Here is a 17,839-nt window from a genome sequence, read left to right on the forward strand (position 1 = left end):
CCTCAACCACCACCAATGTGTAGCATCCACTTGGACATGAAGAGTGTGTGAAGTAACATATTTTAGCAACAGTGTGAAAGTGAACAGCACATTACAGACACAATACCGGTATAAACATGAATATCTATGGGTTCAATATTCGTCACATGACTAAACATACGTCATCGTTTTTAAATAACGTTATTTTCAAATGTATCCAAATGAGAGCGTTTTTCAAAAAGCTTCGTTTTTCGTTGCTAAAACACCATCTCAGTGTGGCTAGAGGGCCAAAACGGAGAGAAAAGGATATTAGTGTGAAGCGTTAAGACATTACAAATAGTCAATTATAGTCAAGTCAAGTCACCTTCATTTATATAGCGCTTATAACAACACAGACTGCTTCAAATTATAGGACTCATTAAACAAAATATGATGAAATATTTACTCCTGAAGCCACTACAACCTTGAAGGTTTTGATGTTGCAGTGGCACAAGTCTGGGAATTCAGAGTTTAAGTTGTTTTTATGATTTCTATAAGGACGTGAGTGCTTTTTCAAATTATGGCCTGACATGGCGTGCATGCACCTATACAACAGCCTTGAGTGCCTTAATGATTTATTTATATATAAAATGGTTACTAGTACATAATATAAATATTTAAGCCAAGTACATTTACCTTTATGCATTTGACAGACGCTTTTATCCAAAGTAATTTACAATGCATTGAAGGTGTCATTTGATCGGTTCTTGCATGCCCTGGGAATCAACCATTATGGTTTTATTAGCACAACTCTACTGTTCGAACTACAGGAATGCTACAGGAGACATAAGCCAATTGATTTAGTGGCATGCTTCCTCTAGAAGGTAATAGTGACCTTTATGTGTTGCGATATACAGGTGAAACTCAAAAAATTATTTTGTCCTTATTATTTTTCAGTAATTCAACTTAAAAGGTGAAACTAATACAGTATATTATATAGACTCATTACATGCAAAGTGAGATATTTCAAGCCTTTATTTGTTATAATGATTATGGCACAGGTTATGTTCTAATTTTGAATTTGGGGTTTTCATAAGCTGTAAGCCATAATCATGAAAATTATAACAAATAAAGGCTTCAAATGTCTCACTTTGCATGTAATGAGTCTATATAATATATTAGTTTTATCTTTTATCTATAGTTGAATTACTGAAATAAATGAACTTTTGCACCATATTCTCATTTTTTGAGTTTCACCTGTAACTAGTGACTAGTACTTTGTGTCATTGCTATCACTATATTCTTTATATATTGACCAGTTAGCATCTAGACACTAGCCATTTTTGAATGAATGACACAGAGTTTCCATAATATTCTCATTCACTGCAGTGCTTAGTCAGAGTTGGCATGTTTTGGTGTGTTTGGTTCTTGGTTTAATAGCTCAGTCTTTCCACACACACACACACACACACACACACACACACACACACACACACACACACACACACACACACACACACACACACACACACACACACACACACACACACACACACACACACACACACACACACACACACACACACACACACACACACACACACACACACACACACACACACACTCTCACACACACACAGTCTAAACACCATGTGCTCTGCTCTCTTCCGACAAGCTATAATTACACTGTGGCCGGCCGGCAGATTCCTTTGAGTTTACTTCAGCGTCAGCCCGTACACACATGAGACACTCACCGATCTGTAAATGATTGTTAAGCTGTTGTGGTATAATGTGTTTCCTTAATTCAGTAGGTGTTGGCTTAACTTTTGCTCCAGACATTTGATTTTAGAGCTGAAAATCCTTCTTTGTAACGTGAAGTCAAGTGAGATGGTCTCTGTTCATAAGTCACCATCAGTGTTTTGCAATGCTATATTGAACATGCATTGAATATGATAAATTGCCTACATGGAGACTACTATAAATATATCTTAATGAAGAAACTGATCAACCACCCTGTGCTGGTGAATCGCTGATCAAATGTCCCATGATTCAGTCTTTCTTGCACCAGCTGAGCCTCAATGTGGAAACATCCATTTAGAAAAGGCCAAATTACAGATATTTGCTAATATTATATTGATAGGATAACAAACACAGCCCTTTTATGGTAATATAACACAATCTACAGGGTTGGGCAAAATAATGTGAACACCTGGAAATATGCAATATTTTAATATTTTAACTTCTAACCTTATTAGAGTAAATTAATACAACTTTTGAATGTGGTCTATCAGAACATCTGCCAGTTGCTTCAGAGATGTTGAAGGAGGGAATCTGCTTCTCACTCATAATGTTCAAGTCAGGTGATAAAACTGACCAGAGAGGATGATGAAGTTCATCTTCATGCTCTAACGGTCCTGCTTTTATGATCATAACTCCATCTTTTTCACATTTTAGCAGTGGTGTCTCAGATTAAATCTGTAATTGATGTTGGTTTTGTGAAGTTTTCTGTGGTCATGTTTTGTGGAAATGGTTTTCCGGGTGAATATTGAGGTTTGCTGTCAGTTTGCTTCAGTTGTTCTGTGTTGTTCGGACACAATACTTCTTAGTGTTCGACGGTCCCTGTCATTCACTTTCAGTTTTTGCTCTCTATTCTTCTTCGCTGATGAAGTCTTGTCATGCTTTGTGTTCACGGTCATAATCATAAAGACTGTTAAAACACACAACAATTGAGGTGCACAAAAATCTCTGTATGTGCACGATATATGCAACTTTATTTATTCTTAATTCTAAAAACTCACTTTTTGCTAGATTATTTGCAGAACAGATTGAAATTACATTATGGCAAAAACCTGTGGGAAGTCATGCAAATTAATTAAAAAAAGTGTAATTCTGTTATATGTTATATGGTTTTTAAAAGTCCCCCTGTGGTAAAAATCTAGCTTTTAATGTTATTTATATGTAGCATTTATTAGAGTATTTTCTCCTCAAAACTGCATTCTCAAAATCGCGGTTTAAAATCGCTGGTGTTTCTGATGCCACAAACGAATCAATGTAACCAATCAGATCAACATGTAATCGTCAACCAGTGGATCTCTGAGCTAAGTGAGTGAGTGGAGGCGGGGCTCATTTGCATATTCATAGAACCGCGTATACTAAATGAGGCAAGGGTGTCGAGTGAGTGACATTCAAGCTATTTTAAGGCATTAAGACATTTATTTTCAAGAAAAAAATGTGGTGATCAAATATGAGTTTTAAGGGATACAATTATTGACTACAGGGGGACTTTTGTGTTACAAAATGACCATTTCTTCACAGATTGCTGAATATGACTGGGTTTGAAAAGAGGCCTCATATCTGTGTTATGACACAGGTCCTTAACGATATTAACGCAATGTCATCTTTCCTGCCTGCAGATCTCGGACATCCATGTGACGGGAGAGTCCGAGGACATGACAGCCAAGGAGAGGCTTCTGCTGTGGTCCAAGCAGATGACCGAAGGCTACGTAGGTGTTCGCTGCGACAACTTCACTACCTCGTGGAGGGATGGACGACTGTTCAATGCTATTATCCATAAGTACAGGTAATGTCAATTTCCAGAGCATATCCATGTCTTTTTCTATCCGTTTGCATCTGATTTTGTGTTTTAAAGAGTGAGTAAATAAAAGACAGAATTTCAGGTTTTGGTGACCTATGTAAAGCCCGCTTACTTGGATTGGACTAAACACAGCGGCTCTGCTTTAAACCCTAGTGGTGTGTCTCGCTGTCAGCTGTCCACGTTGGCAGAAAAGGCAACATTACATCAATATTTATCAGGTTCTGTCATGTACAGTAGAGTAGAGACATTTTTTCACCATTCAGTCCTGCTAATGATGGTAGAGTTAGATGCTGATAGACATGATAGCTTTTAAACGCTCTCGTTCATGTTTGTTTGTGCGTCAAGGTTTCTATTTACTAGCGGTGAGCAATGTAGCCAATCACAGTCATATCTGTTGAGCATGTGAATTCAATGGCCAATCAGAGATGCTAGTCAGTAAGTTAGTCAGAATCCACGTAACACTGCTGAAAACGCACAAATTTTTTTTTTTTACGTGAGCTGCACGATGTAATGTAAATAATGCTTGACTCACAGCTGTCAGTTTTTGGGATTGACCGCATCTCCTTACAGGTGCGAGTCCTGAAATTACGGCTATAGACTGTGGTTGTCACTCCTGTAAATAACCATACTGTGCTGTCCTTCCAGAAAAGTTTTTTTGTGATTGTTGCGGGCAAGAAATCCTTGATTATGCAGCACGTTTTCTTAAAAAATGCGAAGGAATATGCAGGATATTTCTGAAATTTTATTTATGCAATTGCGGGAACTTGCAGAAACTGCGGTTTGATGAAAAAGAGAGAAAAAAAGTGATTCCCCCAACACATTAATAAATACATGGCTCAAACTTACAAAAGCTACAGCATTTAAAGGTACCGGTAGCTATACAAAACAGACATCTTCTGTTAAAATACAGTAAGTGCTTCCAATGCACAAAGTGCAATCTCTTACTGTAACGTAAATGTACATACTACTAATATACTTACAACTGTAAGGTTTTTGAAACTAGTATGATTTAACCCACTGGTAACAAAAAAGTGCAATCTTACAACTGTAAAGTTGCATCAACTCCTGAATGAAACTACAACAGTCCGCTTATTTTTGTTGGCAAATGAGACTGATTTACGGCTTCATCCTGGTTTCATCGCGGGGTTTGCAGCTTTTCGATGATGTTCACGTCGCGTAATTGCGTCACTTCATAACGTTCCCATGGCAACAGGGTAAAATGGCTGCAACAAAGTAAACGCAACATTTTTCAACTCTCTGCTAAGATATATGTGACTTTTTTGAAATTGGGGGGATTATGAAATCATGCAAGCCCCGCATATTTTGTGCGCGGAAATGGGCAATTTATGCCTGTACGGCTGATTATGCATTGAATTATGCGATCGCATTATCACGTTTTTCTGGAGGGACTGATGTGTGTGAACGTAACCGTATTTAGGACTCCGATACAGGACTGACAAGTGTGTTCTGCTGCCGTGTGAACCTAAGAGATTCATTGTACAATTAAGACAGCCTTTTTTTTATATATAATAGGAGTTTTCGCGAGAATGCAGAATTCTTTAGAGATTGACAGCCTTAGTGATTATGAGGGGAAGCTCTTCTCTTGCTTTCTGTTCATTACCCTATTCACGATCTGAATACTGTTTAGTTGAGTTTGTCATGCTGCAAAGTGTCTGGACTGACAACAGTATTCAAATGCGTGATTAAATCAGAAACTGATGGATTGATCGTGATAACCAACGGATGAGACAAACAGGACAACATTTTACTTTTACATTTTAACATTTTACATTCAACAAGTACTTAATACTTAAACAGTTTTTGCTCGGGTACTAAAATTGGTACAGAGAACCGCAAACTTTGACTAGTATTGGTATGTTACCGACTTCTGAAATGTTGGTACCGCAATAACCACAGTCTTGGCCTTCTTTCAAACTGAAAATCCTGTTTCACTCTGAAATAAAATGTTACATTGTGGAAGTCAAATAGGTTTCTTACACGTGTACAGTGTGTGTATCTCTCATCTCTATTCTTGGAATGATCTGTTGTGCCTCTTAGTCATAATCTGCCCTTTATAGTTTGATGAAATGTCATTTTATCTAACAGACGCACAGATGACCTAGATTCTGAATAATCACTTCTTTGTGCAAACATATTTCTAGCCATCAGTATTCCTGTCAGTCAGGGTTTGGTAGAGATAATAATCCTTATGAAACCTGTCAAGAGCATATCTGGGTCACATTTCACCCCAAAATAAAAAAGACCATGAAGACTATTTTTGGGACCAAGATTCTTAGCGGTCCTAAAATAAGCTTAATTTTCTCAAAGCAAAATATAATTGTTCCTTATATGCTCCTTCACATGAATGACGTCACTTGATTGTGAGTGTGTACTGTACATTGTGCCACTGTTTGCCACTGATATCCTATTGGGATTTACACAGACCCAGTACTACTCCAGGGTCAGTTTGCATAAATGAAATGCCTGTCAGCATCAATCAAACTAAACTTAGATTAAAGCTAAATCTAGGAATGTAATACCAAACATATCTGTCACTGAAAGATATCAGACATGCAGATATTTTAAATGAGATCATATTGTCATGATTTTGTGTTCATTCAGGCCTGATCTGGTGGATATGAGCAGAGTCTCAACACAAAGCAGCAGATCCAACTTAGAGCAAGCGTTTGGTGTGGCGGAGCAGCTCGGTGTGGCCCGACTGCTGGACCCCGAGGGTGAGTTCCTGTTCAAATGTTGATGTTTGGGCTGAGGTCACCAATGGAACCGTTTAACGTTATTACTTTCATGTTCTTGTGGTACTTTTATTACAATGCTGCTTGCACACACACACAAAAATCACTTGTCAAAATGTAGGTACTGTAAAAGTAAAATAATACATTAATACGTCATTGTTAAAGATGTTTATTGGCTGCTCTCATGTGTAAATGTAACGTTGGCAGAGGCGGACAGAGTACACAGCTTCATTACTTGAGTAAAAGTACAGATACCCCTTGCTAAATTTTACTCAAGTACAAGTAAAAGTACTACAGTCAGATGTCTACTTAAGTAAAAGTATCTACTTGAGTATCAAGAGTACATTTTCTAAATATTGCATTACTACTGCCACAGTGCTTACATTTATGTACAGAAACGTCCTACATGGAGTTATGAAAAATGTTAATGTTAATACCTTGGAGAATGTAAAAGGAATTGAAAGTAAAATAAAGTAATTTTAATCTTTTTACCATGTTGCTTTATTTAACATTAAATAAAGGCAATACAAGGCAATAGCTCAATGGCAACGCTCTGACAAACCTCTGCTAGAGTTTTAATGGATTTTTTGCTCCCACATTTGAACCTGACTGTGTTAAACACACCGCATACTCAAGAACATCAAAGTAAATGCTCAGCTTACATTAATGTGTGATACCAGAAAAGAAAATTCAGCTAACAATTGTGTGTACATGTGAGTTTCTCTGTTTTTTAATCAATCAAATCAATAAACCTAAACCAGCAAAGAAGGCAATATAGCAATGTTCTGACACACCTCTGATCCTGAACCTGAAAGCTGATTGCTGATAGGCTGTCCCAATCAGTGACGCCTGCACAATCCAGTCACGTTTGAGAGGGAAACAACAAAATGAGGGTTTCCGAGATTTTTATTTTTTCCTTTTTTTAGAAGTAGTAACGGGTACTCACGGTTATGGATAGAAATGTAGTGGAGTAAAGAGTACAAATTTGCCTTTCAAATGTACTTGAGTAAAGTCATGAGTACTCCCCAAAAATGATACTCGAGTAAAGTACAGATCCCTCAAAATTGTGCTTAAGTACTGTACTCAAGTAAATGTACTCCGTTACTGTCCGGCTCTGAACGTTGGCGAAACTCAAAAATGAGCTGGATCCAGATGAGGAGTAACATTTAATGAAAATAAGAGTCAAAACTGAACACCAGGAGCAGAACTGAAAACACCAAACAAGGAAAAGTCCTGACAAAGAACACCGGAAACACTGGGGTTTAAATACCCCTCGGGTTTTGTTCGGTCATTCTAGACCAAAAAAAATTACATTTAAAATGTTTTACAAAAAACAAACTTCATCAGAATGGTATGAAACTTGGTGACTGTGATTTGTGAAACTTGGTGACACTTGCTATGTGATCAAAAATAATCATGACTTGATTTGAAAAATACGAATGCTCATGTTGTTCGTGGTAAAAAATGACCACCATATAACCAGGAAATATGAAAAATATTCAAATCCGCCACAATGCAGAGAAAAAGTTCTGCTGGTTTGACTGTAATCATGATGCAAAAACGAACACAACATTAAAAACAACAACAACGATTAAACTGCCAAAAACTAGTCTTTAATAATCTCTCAATATATATCCAAATGCAAAACCTAATCATGAAAGTAAGTAATTATGTCTAAAAAACTGTTCTCAGGAACTAGGGAATACATAGCCCTGTATATATTGATACGGCTATACATGCCTCTAGTGGCCACGTCATGGTATTACAGATTCTTTTATTTATTTATCTTTCCACCAGGTGGAACTAATCTGCCTCCATTCAATGTGATTTTAAGTACTTTTGCTCCATTTTACATACTGCATACATTGAAAAAATAGTATAAAATTGTTTTTAATATTTTACATTGAAATAAAAATCCCCTCAAAATAACATATTAAAGAAAAAACATTATTGAAATAAAATAAAGTGCATTCATTTACGGTAATAAAAATGTAATTATTATATGATTATGGTCTCCGGTCTGACCAATTTTCCATAATCCTTAATATTCCAACGTGTTCTCATTGAAAACGGGATACCCAGCATTTCAAAACAATGATGTCAAAGAGTATCTCTGTTTCTTTTGGGGAAGTGTGAAACTCCAGAGATGTAATTGTTGCCCTCGAGTGAGAATGAGCTTGTAGTTAACACACCTCTGCCACATTACTGAAGTGACCCATCATCGGCTCAGCTTTGTGTTCTGATGAGTCTCCAGAGCCGTGAATGTGAGCTCAGGTATCTCACTGTTTCAGGGTCATCTGTAAAACAACACTGGGTGAAAAGAATAGCATTCAATGCCCAATGGCCTCAGCAGAATACACATCCAATTCAACACTTAATAGACTGTAAACTGTTTTGTCTGTAGTGAATTGTTCTCAAAGGAAAGGTTGCAATGGTTTATAAAGTAGCATGTAACTAAGCAAATGTTTCCGTTTCGAGCAGATGTGGACGTGTCCTCTCCGGATGAGAAGTCGGTCATTACTTATGTTTCCACATTATACGATGTCTTCCCGAAAGTACCGGAAGGTATGGAGGGCATCAGTGCTAATGTAAGTACAATCACATATTTATAACAGAACTACCCTTGTGAAAAATACTGTAGTACTCTTTAGCATGCTTATTACGGAAATAAAAAAAGTCTGAATGTAACATCATGTTTTCAGACTCTTAGCTGCATGGTAATTACAAGTGTATTATAGTTTAAATATATATTGAATGCAATTAGCTGAACTCTTGAGTGATTTTAAACCCACTTAAGTAGGACTTTAAGTACAACTTTATATGTAATTTCATACATACTGCTGAATGTATTGACACATATTTTAAAATATATGATCTTTAAATGTAATATTGAATAACACACCACAGTTTAATTATAATTATAATCAAGTATGTTACATGTTTGTCTACACATCTGTAAAGCATGACAAAAGATTATTAAAACAATACTTTAAAATGCACTTCAAAGTAAAACTTTTATTGGACGGTATTACAAAGTGTGTTAAGTCATGAAAGTGTACTTTTTAAATGCACTTACGTGGCCTTTTATTTAATTCTGTACAGTTTTTTAAATATACTTTTAATATTTGAAGTACACTACAAGTGCACAATCAATTCATTTTAGCACACTTCTTTTTCGGGAGGGTTTGGTTTAAGGCGAGACACTACAGGTGAATAGGGTACATGTTTTAACTAGCAGATATCACCATGAAACTTTCCCAGTTGATTACCTACATTAAGATGAGAAAAAAATCTATTACAAGTTTTCTGTAATTTAATGTTTAAATATGCAAATTAGGCTATATCGAATTAAATATGTGCTAATTTGCATATATATATATTTAAAAAATGAAATCTGAGTATTGGATAAAGCCAGGTTAAATTTTTTTATTTTTATTGTGTTTACATATTAGATGGGGAAAAAATACTGAGGGATTTATGGATATCTACTTTTGTTATCCTGTAAATCAGAATATACTGTCAATAGCCTTAAAAAAAAGATTTTTGCCATGATTTTTGAAATAAAATGTTATATAAATCAGGCTATGAATAATATATTTACAAATCCCTCATATCAGTAAATGTCTTCATAATATAAGTAGGTACAAGACTGGGAGGTGTGGTGTATATCGGTGCGACTGAAGTGGAGATTTCAGACTTGGAGAATGAGAGAAAAGTCATTTTGAGAAAACGGGCTTTAAAGATTTATCATCAACCAATGAGATTGCGCATTCAGCCCTTTTACTTTCACGATTGGTTGCTGATAATAAGGAAATTACCATATTTGGATCCGACAGCATTGTACAGGAGAGAGAGAGCTTTCCAGTGGTGTGTGTGATGACGGTGCAGACAGAGATCGCGGAGCAGCGATGATTGAGAACGCCAACTTTTGTTGAATTTATGAGAAATCTACAGACGCAAACAGAAGAAGTAAAGTAAAATAAAGACATAAATGTGTATTTCTGACTTTTTTTCACCACAAGTCTGAAAGAAGACATGTTATTGAAGACAAAAATCCCAAAATCTCAAAATTGACCATTGAAAAAAAACAAAAAACAATGTTTTTGCCTGCCGTGTCTCGCCTTATTGAAAGCACTATAAATGCAAACGGCTCTTCTGTGCGAGTGAAATGTGAGCAGTCTGTGTGGCGACGGCACTATAAAGCTTCTTCTCATTGCCGCCTCATAGATGGTTTATTTCAGCTCGACTCTTCTCTGGACACTCAGGCTGATAGTGCATACACATCTCACGGGTAATAGAAGAACATACTAAAGAAAGTTTTCCAGCTGGGTGGGATTTGTCTTGATATATGCGAATAAACGTTGTCTACATTTTTTAATTACGTAAGCATTCCATGTTTCTTGTTATGCATGAAATTAAACTAAGTTGGAAGTTTTTAAGGAATCTGTTGATACTTTGGAGTCATTCCCAGAACATTGGATAATGCTGAGGAAGAGGACCAGTATGCTGGATACCTTAAGTCACATTAACCTTGAATAAATGAGCAAATGAATACAATATAATGGACATTTCTTTAGAAAGCCAAGAAGTGACACACAAAATAACCTCACAGAGTTGGAAGTGTGGCTGTGTTGATATTTCATGGACTTGCAGTGAGATGTACACACTAAGATGGCCGATGTTGTTCCTGAAACAGGATGTGGATATTAAATGGGTGGAATACCAGAACATGGTGATGTACCTCAGCCAGTGGATCAAACACAACACGACTGTGATGGCAGACAGGAATTTCCCCAGCAACCCTGTGGAACTGAAGGTGAGATGCCACACGGTTTATCATGCTTTTAGGAACTTATATCATTTCAAAACTGACTATTACTCTGTGGGTTTCCTGAATATGGAAGCCCATTTTCACCACTTAAGAAAAACAACATCATATTTATGCCATAAAAATGTAAATAATGATATAGAAAGTCTTGACTTTTCATATTGTTTTACTTTTTTAAGGAGTAACAATATTTGTAGCACATTACATTTAAAAAGTAACTTTTCCCAAACCTGGTGACAATTATAACTCAGCATGTCATAATGTCTTATAATTATAATGTAGTATGTCTCAATTATGACTTCTTATGTCATAAATTCCACTTTTTATGTAATATTTATGACACAGCAGGTCATAATGTCGACTTTATCTCGTAATTTTGACTGTCAATTATGGCACGTCAAAATTTTATTTAGTATGTTATAATTATGACTCAGTGTGTCATAATTTGTACTTTCTCATAATTTTGACTTTTTGTGTCATAGTTAACTTTTTTTATAATAATTTTGACCTGGTATGTCATAATTAAAACTTAATATGTCATAATTTCCACATTTTTATTTCATAATTTTGATGTAGTCACTACATAGTAATTATGAGATGAAAAGTCAGATTATGTCATACATTGTAGTGTGTCAACATTTTGACTTTTAATGTAATACTTAAAAATTTTATCTCAGTATGGCATAATCTGACTTTTCATCTCATAATTTCAATTTTTATCTCAGTATGACATAATCTGACTTTTCATCTCATAATTACTATTTAAAGCATGATTTTTTCCCCCTTACGTGGCGGAAAATTAGCTCCAATATCTGAATGACTATTTATTTTTCATGAAATTACCATGAAAATAATACCATGATGCAAAAAAAAAGACCGACCTGCTTTTCTTTATGCAAAATATAATGTCCCATTTAATTTTTTTTATTATGATTATTATTTGGAAACGAGAAATATACAGGTTTGGAGAAACGTGAGGGCAGTTTTGTGCTAAACCACTCCTAGGCTGATATTACATTTTGATTTATGAAATTGCAGATATATTTGAATCATTAGTCAGATACATCGGACATGTATTTTCAGAGATCAGCAGCTGCTAAGACGCAGATACTCGCTAGCATTAAACATGGCTTAGTGTAACAGAGCCTGAGGCATCGCTCTGAGGTTTACTCGGCACATAGGTAGCGTCCCACTCGGGTTACAAAACTATTAAAGACTTGAGGATCTTTCTCCTGGAGTTCAGGTGTTCTGCAGTACTATCCCTCACAACTCCAGTGTTGTGTATCTGTGTCTTACTGTTTTTACCTCCACAGGCACTTTATACGCAGTATCAACAGTTTAAAGAGAACGAAATCCCACCGAAAGAGAACGAAAAGGCCAAAATCAAGCATCTCTACAAAATGCTGGAGGTTTGTACCGTTCATGTTTCTTGCACGTTCACAGTGGTTGACAGATGCAGGGCCGTCTCGAGCTCTGCTGTGTGTTGTAGGTGTGGATGGAGTTCGGTCGCATCCAGCTCACTCAAGCTTTCCATCCTAATGACGTGGAGAAGGAATGGGGCAAGCTGATCGTGGCCATGCTGGAGAGAGAGAAGAGCCTGAGGCCGGAAGTGGACAGGTATGATTTACACACGCTATCTCTCCATCGCTATTTCTTAATGAAAGAATATGGGCGTGGATGACATGCATTCCACTGAGGAATTCACTCACAATCTACTTGACATTTTTGATCATTTTTATCATATCAAAATAGCAACAATATGTAACAAATCAATTTTGACATTTGAGAGATTTTTTTTTTTAGAAAGGTGTTGTACTGTTTATTCATTTATCAGGGTCTCTTTTGTGATTTGCGACTCATTTCTTTTCAAAGTGATATTTTGATATCTTAAAGGAGAACTCCGGTCAATTTTAACATTGAGCTCAATTTTTTGTAAATTTGGAGAGCTGTCAATACAGAGAACAACGACAAAAATCGGTGTTGCCTACACTGTGTTATCCTATTTTTAAAATTCGCACCCTATTGACTTGAATGGGGTCTAATTTTAAACCTGCTTTTATTTCTCTTATCATCCTTGATGTGTCATTACAAGTGCCCAGCCATGTTGAGTGATTCCTTCAGAGTGAACACGGTGAATCTGACTGCAGTAGATGTGAAAGATATGAATAAAAATGATGTTATTTGAGCCAGCGCACATACCTGTATTTAGTTCCTGTTTTCGGTCAAAGTCCAAAGTAGTCGATTGTCGAGTTCACGCGCGTGATCTAAGTAACTAAACCTATGCGCGTGAACTCGACAATCGACTACTTTGGACTTCGACCGAAAACAGGAACTAAATACAGGTATGTGCGCTGGCTCAAATAACATCATTTTTATTCATATCTTTCACATCTACTGCAGTCAGATTCACTCGTGTTCACTCCGAAGGAATCACTCAACATGGCTGGGCACTTGTAATGACACATCAAGGATGATAAGAGAAATAAAAGCAGGTTTAAAATTAGACCCCATTCAAGTCAATAGGGTGCAAATTTTAAAAAGAGGATAACACGGTGTAGGCAACACCGATTTTTGTCGTTGTTCTCTGTATTGACAGCACTCCAAATTGACAAAAAATTGAGCTCAATGTTAAAATTGACCGGAGTTCTCCTTTAAAGGGCAGATTTACTAAACAGAGAGCGCAATTGCAAAGCAGCGCCGATGGAAAGTACTGCGCTTTTTACTGACGACACGCAAATTAAAGAAGAAAACAAACTCAGTCAGATCATTTCCATAATGACCAACTCAATCTACTAGGTAGCGTCTGGTTTAACCCTCTGGGGTCGGCGGTTACGCCGGCGTGATCTGCTCGCTTTTTTTCTTATCAGTGCAAAACAGACTCAAAATACTCTGTTGATTTTGATCTTACATATAAGTGTTACACATCATTCAAACCGGTAAAATATTTTCTTGTATTTGTGTACACTCATAATAAAAACTAAATGTTGTGTTTTTCGTAAAATAAAGAAAATAAACATGATGCGCGTTCTGCCGTCTCTCTCAATGTGAAGTTCATTCTGAAACAGAAAATGACCTGTAACTCAGCGAATGTTTTTCACACAGACTTGAAACGTATGTCTTTACAACGCTTGGAGTCTCTATTTTTTTAAATTATGTAAATTATATAAAAAAACAAATAATCTCCGTTTAAGTAATCCGTATGAAAGCAACGACATGTACAGTTTCTCAAACGTGTCCTAATGAACTCTAATGGGACACGCGCACAAACGGTTGACATGCAAATCTCCACGTGAAGGAACGCAGAGCTGTAACGCCCCATTACCTCAAAACAAAGAATCAGAGACTTCAGTAACTTTTCATCGAGTTTGGAAGACGTGCTTTTTTGGGCGGTAAATAATGGAACAATGTAAACATCTGTACATTGACGAGCGCAAACCGTAGTAAATCACCTTGCATGATTCATTGAAATACTCGATCTCCTCCCATGAATATTGCGTCTGGAAGGGAAACTCCTACAAATGCATATGCAAAAAGTTCAGCCGCAAAATAACCCTGTCCACTCCTTTCCAGCGCTAATTCTGCCCTGCGTGTCTTTAGTAAATCCTGACAGTAGTGTATTAACACCAAAAGAGGGTTTGCACTGGTGTCAGCTGTTAGTAAATCTGGCCCTATATGGTCTATTTTTATATGAGTCATGCAGATTATTTTTCTTATAATTTTTGCTGGTGATGTAAAGTTAAGCAACATGTTAAATAATCAGTCCATGATTTTTAATGAGCCTTTTATTTGGCTGTTAAGTTTCCTCAAGACTTTTAGGCCTGGATATACTTCATTCATCCACGTTCCGCTCCGTATCGCGCACAGTCCTGTCCGCACAGCTTTTAAATTATTGGCCCTGTCCCAAATGGCAAAGCTGTGTCCCAATTCAGAGTCTTTGAGATTGTGTCACAGCGGCGCGATAAAGGTCCCAATTCAGAGACTCCTTCAAATGCGTCCTTTGTTTCCCGAGAAATAAAGGATACAACAGATGCGTCCTTCCCTGCCTACCGTACCCAGAATTCCTTGCGCGCCAATGGAATTTTTTTTTCTTTTAAATGCAAGTATTGGGTTTCAACTAACTCTAATATCTAATGATTCAAATGTAAAATATTTAAAGCGGTTCAAATGTTGACTCATTTATATAGTTTATAGTCTTAATTATGTACAGAATTGGACAAAGTGAACATATTTAAACAGGTGTGATCCCTGTTTTGTTTTCAGACAGTTTAATATAATTTTCAAAAAAGTCCAGAGCACACGTTCCCGCCGCTCGTCAGCGATAGGCTAGACCAACACGTTACAACGCCTGACCTTCGCGGCCTTCGAATGATGCATCCTCTGAATTGGGACACAGCTTTCATGTGCACTTGTGGATTTCAGAAGGGTGCTCGTGAGCGTCCCCCTTCAGGTCAATATACGCCCTTGATGCACGCTTTTGCAGATTTCGCAAACCCACAATGGTTTTTTATTTTTATTCAGTTGCAAAATTGCAATTATTTTGATTAAAAGTGTATCATCACTTAAAAATGTCCACTAAAATATCTCAACAAAGTGACACATTTAAGTCAAGAGATCAAGGTTGGGCACGTTAGCATGTCCCAGTTAGCTCTTGCTGGTAGATACTTTGACTTATATGGACATTTAAAAAAGCTGCCATAAGCAAAGATGTCAGATTTTGACATCGCAACCAATGGAGGAGTGTGGGGCGGGAACATCTGTGTCTCTGATCATGGGAGATGGAGAACAGCCATTGGGTCTTATTCTTAAAACATCAGCAGAATGATTTTCTGTGTCAGTCATTCATAAATCCAGTCTTATGTAAATTGTCAAAGAACGTACTTTGAAAGAAGTCTCTTCTACTCACTAAGGCTGTATTTGTTTGATAAAAAACACAATAAAAACAGTAATATTGTAAAATATCATTACAAATTTAAAAAAGCTGTTTTCTATGTGAATATATAGTAAAATATAATTTGTTCCTGTGATCAGTCTTCAGTGTCACATGATCCTTCAGCAATCATTCTAATATGATGATTTGATGCTCAAAAAACATTCATTATTATTATCAATGTTGAAACCATCAGATTTTTGTGGAAACCGTGATACTTTCCCCCCACTTAGGATTCTTTGATGAATAGAAATTTCAATGAAAAGCATTTATTACATTTATTAAAGCATTTATTAAATGCAAATCTTTTGTAACATTATAAATGTCTTTACTGTGTCACTTTTGATCAATTTAATTCATCCTTGATGAATAAAAGTATTCTTTTATCTGCCTTTTTTAATCTTACCACAGATGTTTGAATGGTATATTTAAACAGCAAAAAAACTTTTCAACATTGATAATGATATTCAGAAATGTTTCTTACGCAGTAAATAATCATATCAGAGTGATGGAAGAGTAATGATGCTGGAAATTCAGATTTGATCACAGGAATAAATTACATATTAAAATATATTCACATTTAAAACACTTATTTCAAATTGTAATAATATTTCACAATATAATTGTTTGACTAAATAAACGAATAAATGAATAAACATAGCCTTGATGAGCAGATGAAGTTGTAAAAGTTGTTCCCAAACTTTTGACAGCTACTGTATATTATATATTCAAGATGTTTTTATGATATTGCCCAGCCCCTGTTGTGCAGAGATTAGTTTTGTTTAATGCACAGATATGACCGTCACACTGTATGACTGTGTAATTCACAGCTGTATTACTCATAATAATTATTTATGTAAAAACATGGTGTTGGAAATCACCTAGAAATAAATGGAAATCACTCATGCTTTTAATATTTATTATCGTGATTATATAACAACAGCCATAAATGGCGTGAAATGATTGACATGACTGAAGGCATGTGGTGTCTAGTGTGGCACACAGTCTGAACCTGTGCGGGATCATCCGTCTTCCTCGCTCAGAGTTTGACCCGGGGCTGATGTTCCTGTGGGCTGGCTCTATAAGTAGCAGTGGCGGAAGCGTGCGCTGTTAGAAGGGCTGTAGATGGCAGGTGGGGTGTCTGCTTCTGACGGAGGGCTGGTAAACGCCGTTCACATTGCTAGTCTGTTATGATGCACAGTAGCCTGGTGTACGGCAGTAGCACCTCATCAGTGAGCGACAGCACTTTAACCAGCCTGGGCTCTGCTGAAAACCTGCTGTCGGGCGCACACGAGCCTCTGTCCAGCACCCCGCTTTACCTCAATAACAGCTGTGTGTATGGACCCAGGTGAGCGACGCGCTTCAGGGAGAGAGCGCTCAGGGCAAACACACCGGTGTGTGTGACTGTGTCTGTCGTCTTCTGTTCACAGGCTTGAGATGCTCCAGCAGATTGCAAACAGAGTCCAGCGGGACTGCATAGCCGGAGAGGACAAACTAGCGCTCGCGAGGACGGCTCTTCAGTCGGTGAGTTCAGACGTTTAGCAATATATTATGAATATTGGCGAATTGTTTTTCTTTGTCTTTTGTTAGTCGCTGGGGATTTGCTAAATGCATACATGTAAGTGTCTTGATTGACATTAATTATTAAATACCTGTAATTAGGCCAGTGGAGTATGTAAGAAAAAATCGATCTTAATATTGACTTTCCTTAAGCACATTTATATTTATTTTTAAGGATGTTTAGAAACTTTTTTGTATGTTTAGATGTTATGTTTTTC

At 36.8% G+C, this 17,839-nt stretch overlaps 1 protein-coding gene across 6 annotated transcripts in view; it reads left to right on the top strand.

Annotated features, from left to right (window-relative positions):
- The window catches only part of dst (dystonin), a 223,074-nt gene that overhangs the window by 88,192 nt on the left and 117,043 nt on the right, over window positions 1-17,839 (top strand). For all 6 annotated transcript variants that reach the window (XM_079634661.1, XM_079634663.1, XM_079634664.1 and 3 more), the window contains 7 exons: window positions 3,372-3,538; window positions 6,176-6,288; window positions 8,788-8,894; window positions 11,003-11,122; window positions 12,448-12,543; window positions 12,624-12,751; window positions 17,492-17,585. In XM_079634661.1, the coding sequence (XP_079490787.1) occupies window positions 3,372-3,538; window positions 6,176-6,288; window positions 8,788-8,894; window positions 11,003-11,122; window positions 12,448-12,543; window positions 12,624-12,751; window positions 17,492-17,585 (825 nt within the window). The remainder of the gene's footprint in view (window positions 1-3,371; window positions 3,539-6,175; window positions 6,289-8,787; window positions 8,895-11,002; window positions 11,123-12,447; window positions 12,544-12,623; window positions 12,752-17,491; window positions 17,586-17,839) is intronic.

The sequence above is a fragment of the Phoxinus phoxinus genome (assembly GCF_949152265.1).
Source record: "Phoxinus phoxinus genome assembly, chromosome: 14".
NCBI lineage: Eukaryota > Metazoa > Chordata > Actinopteri > Cypriniformes > Leuciscidae > Phoxinus > Phoxinus phoxinus.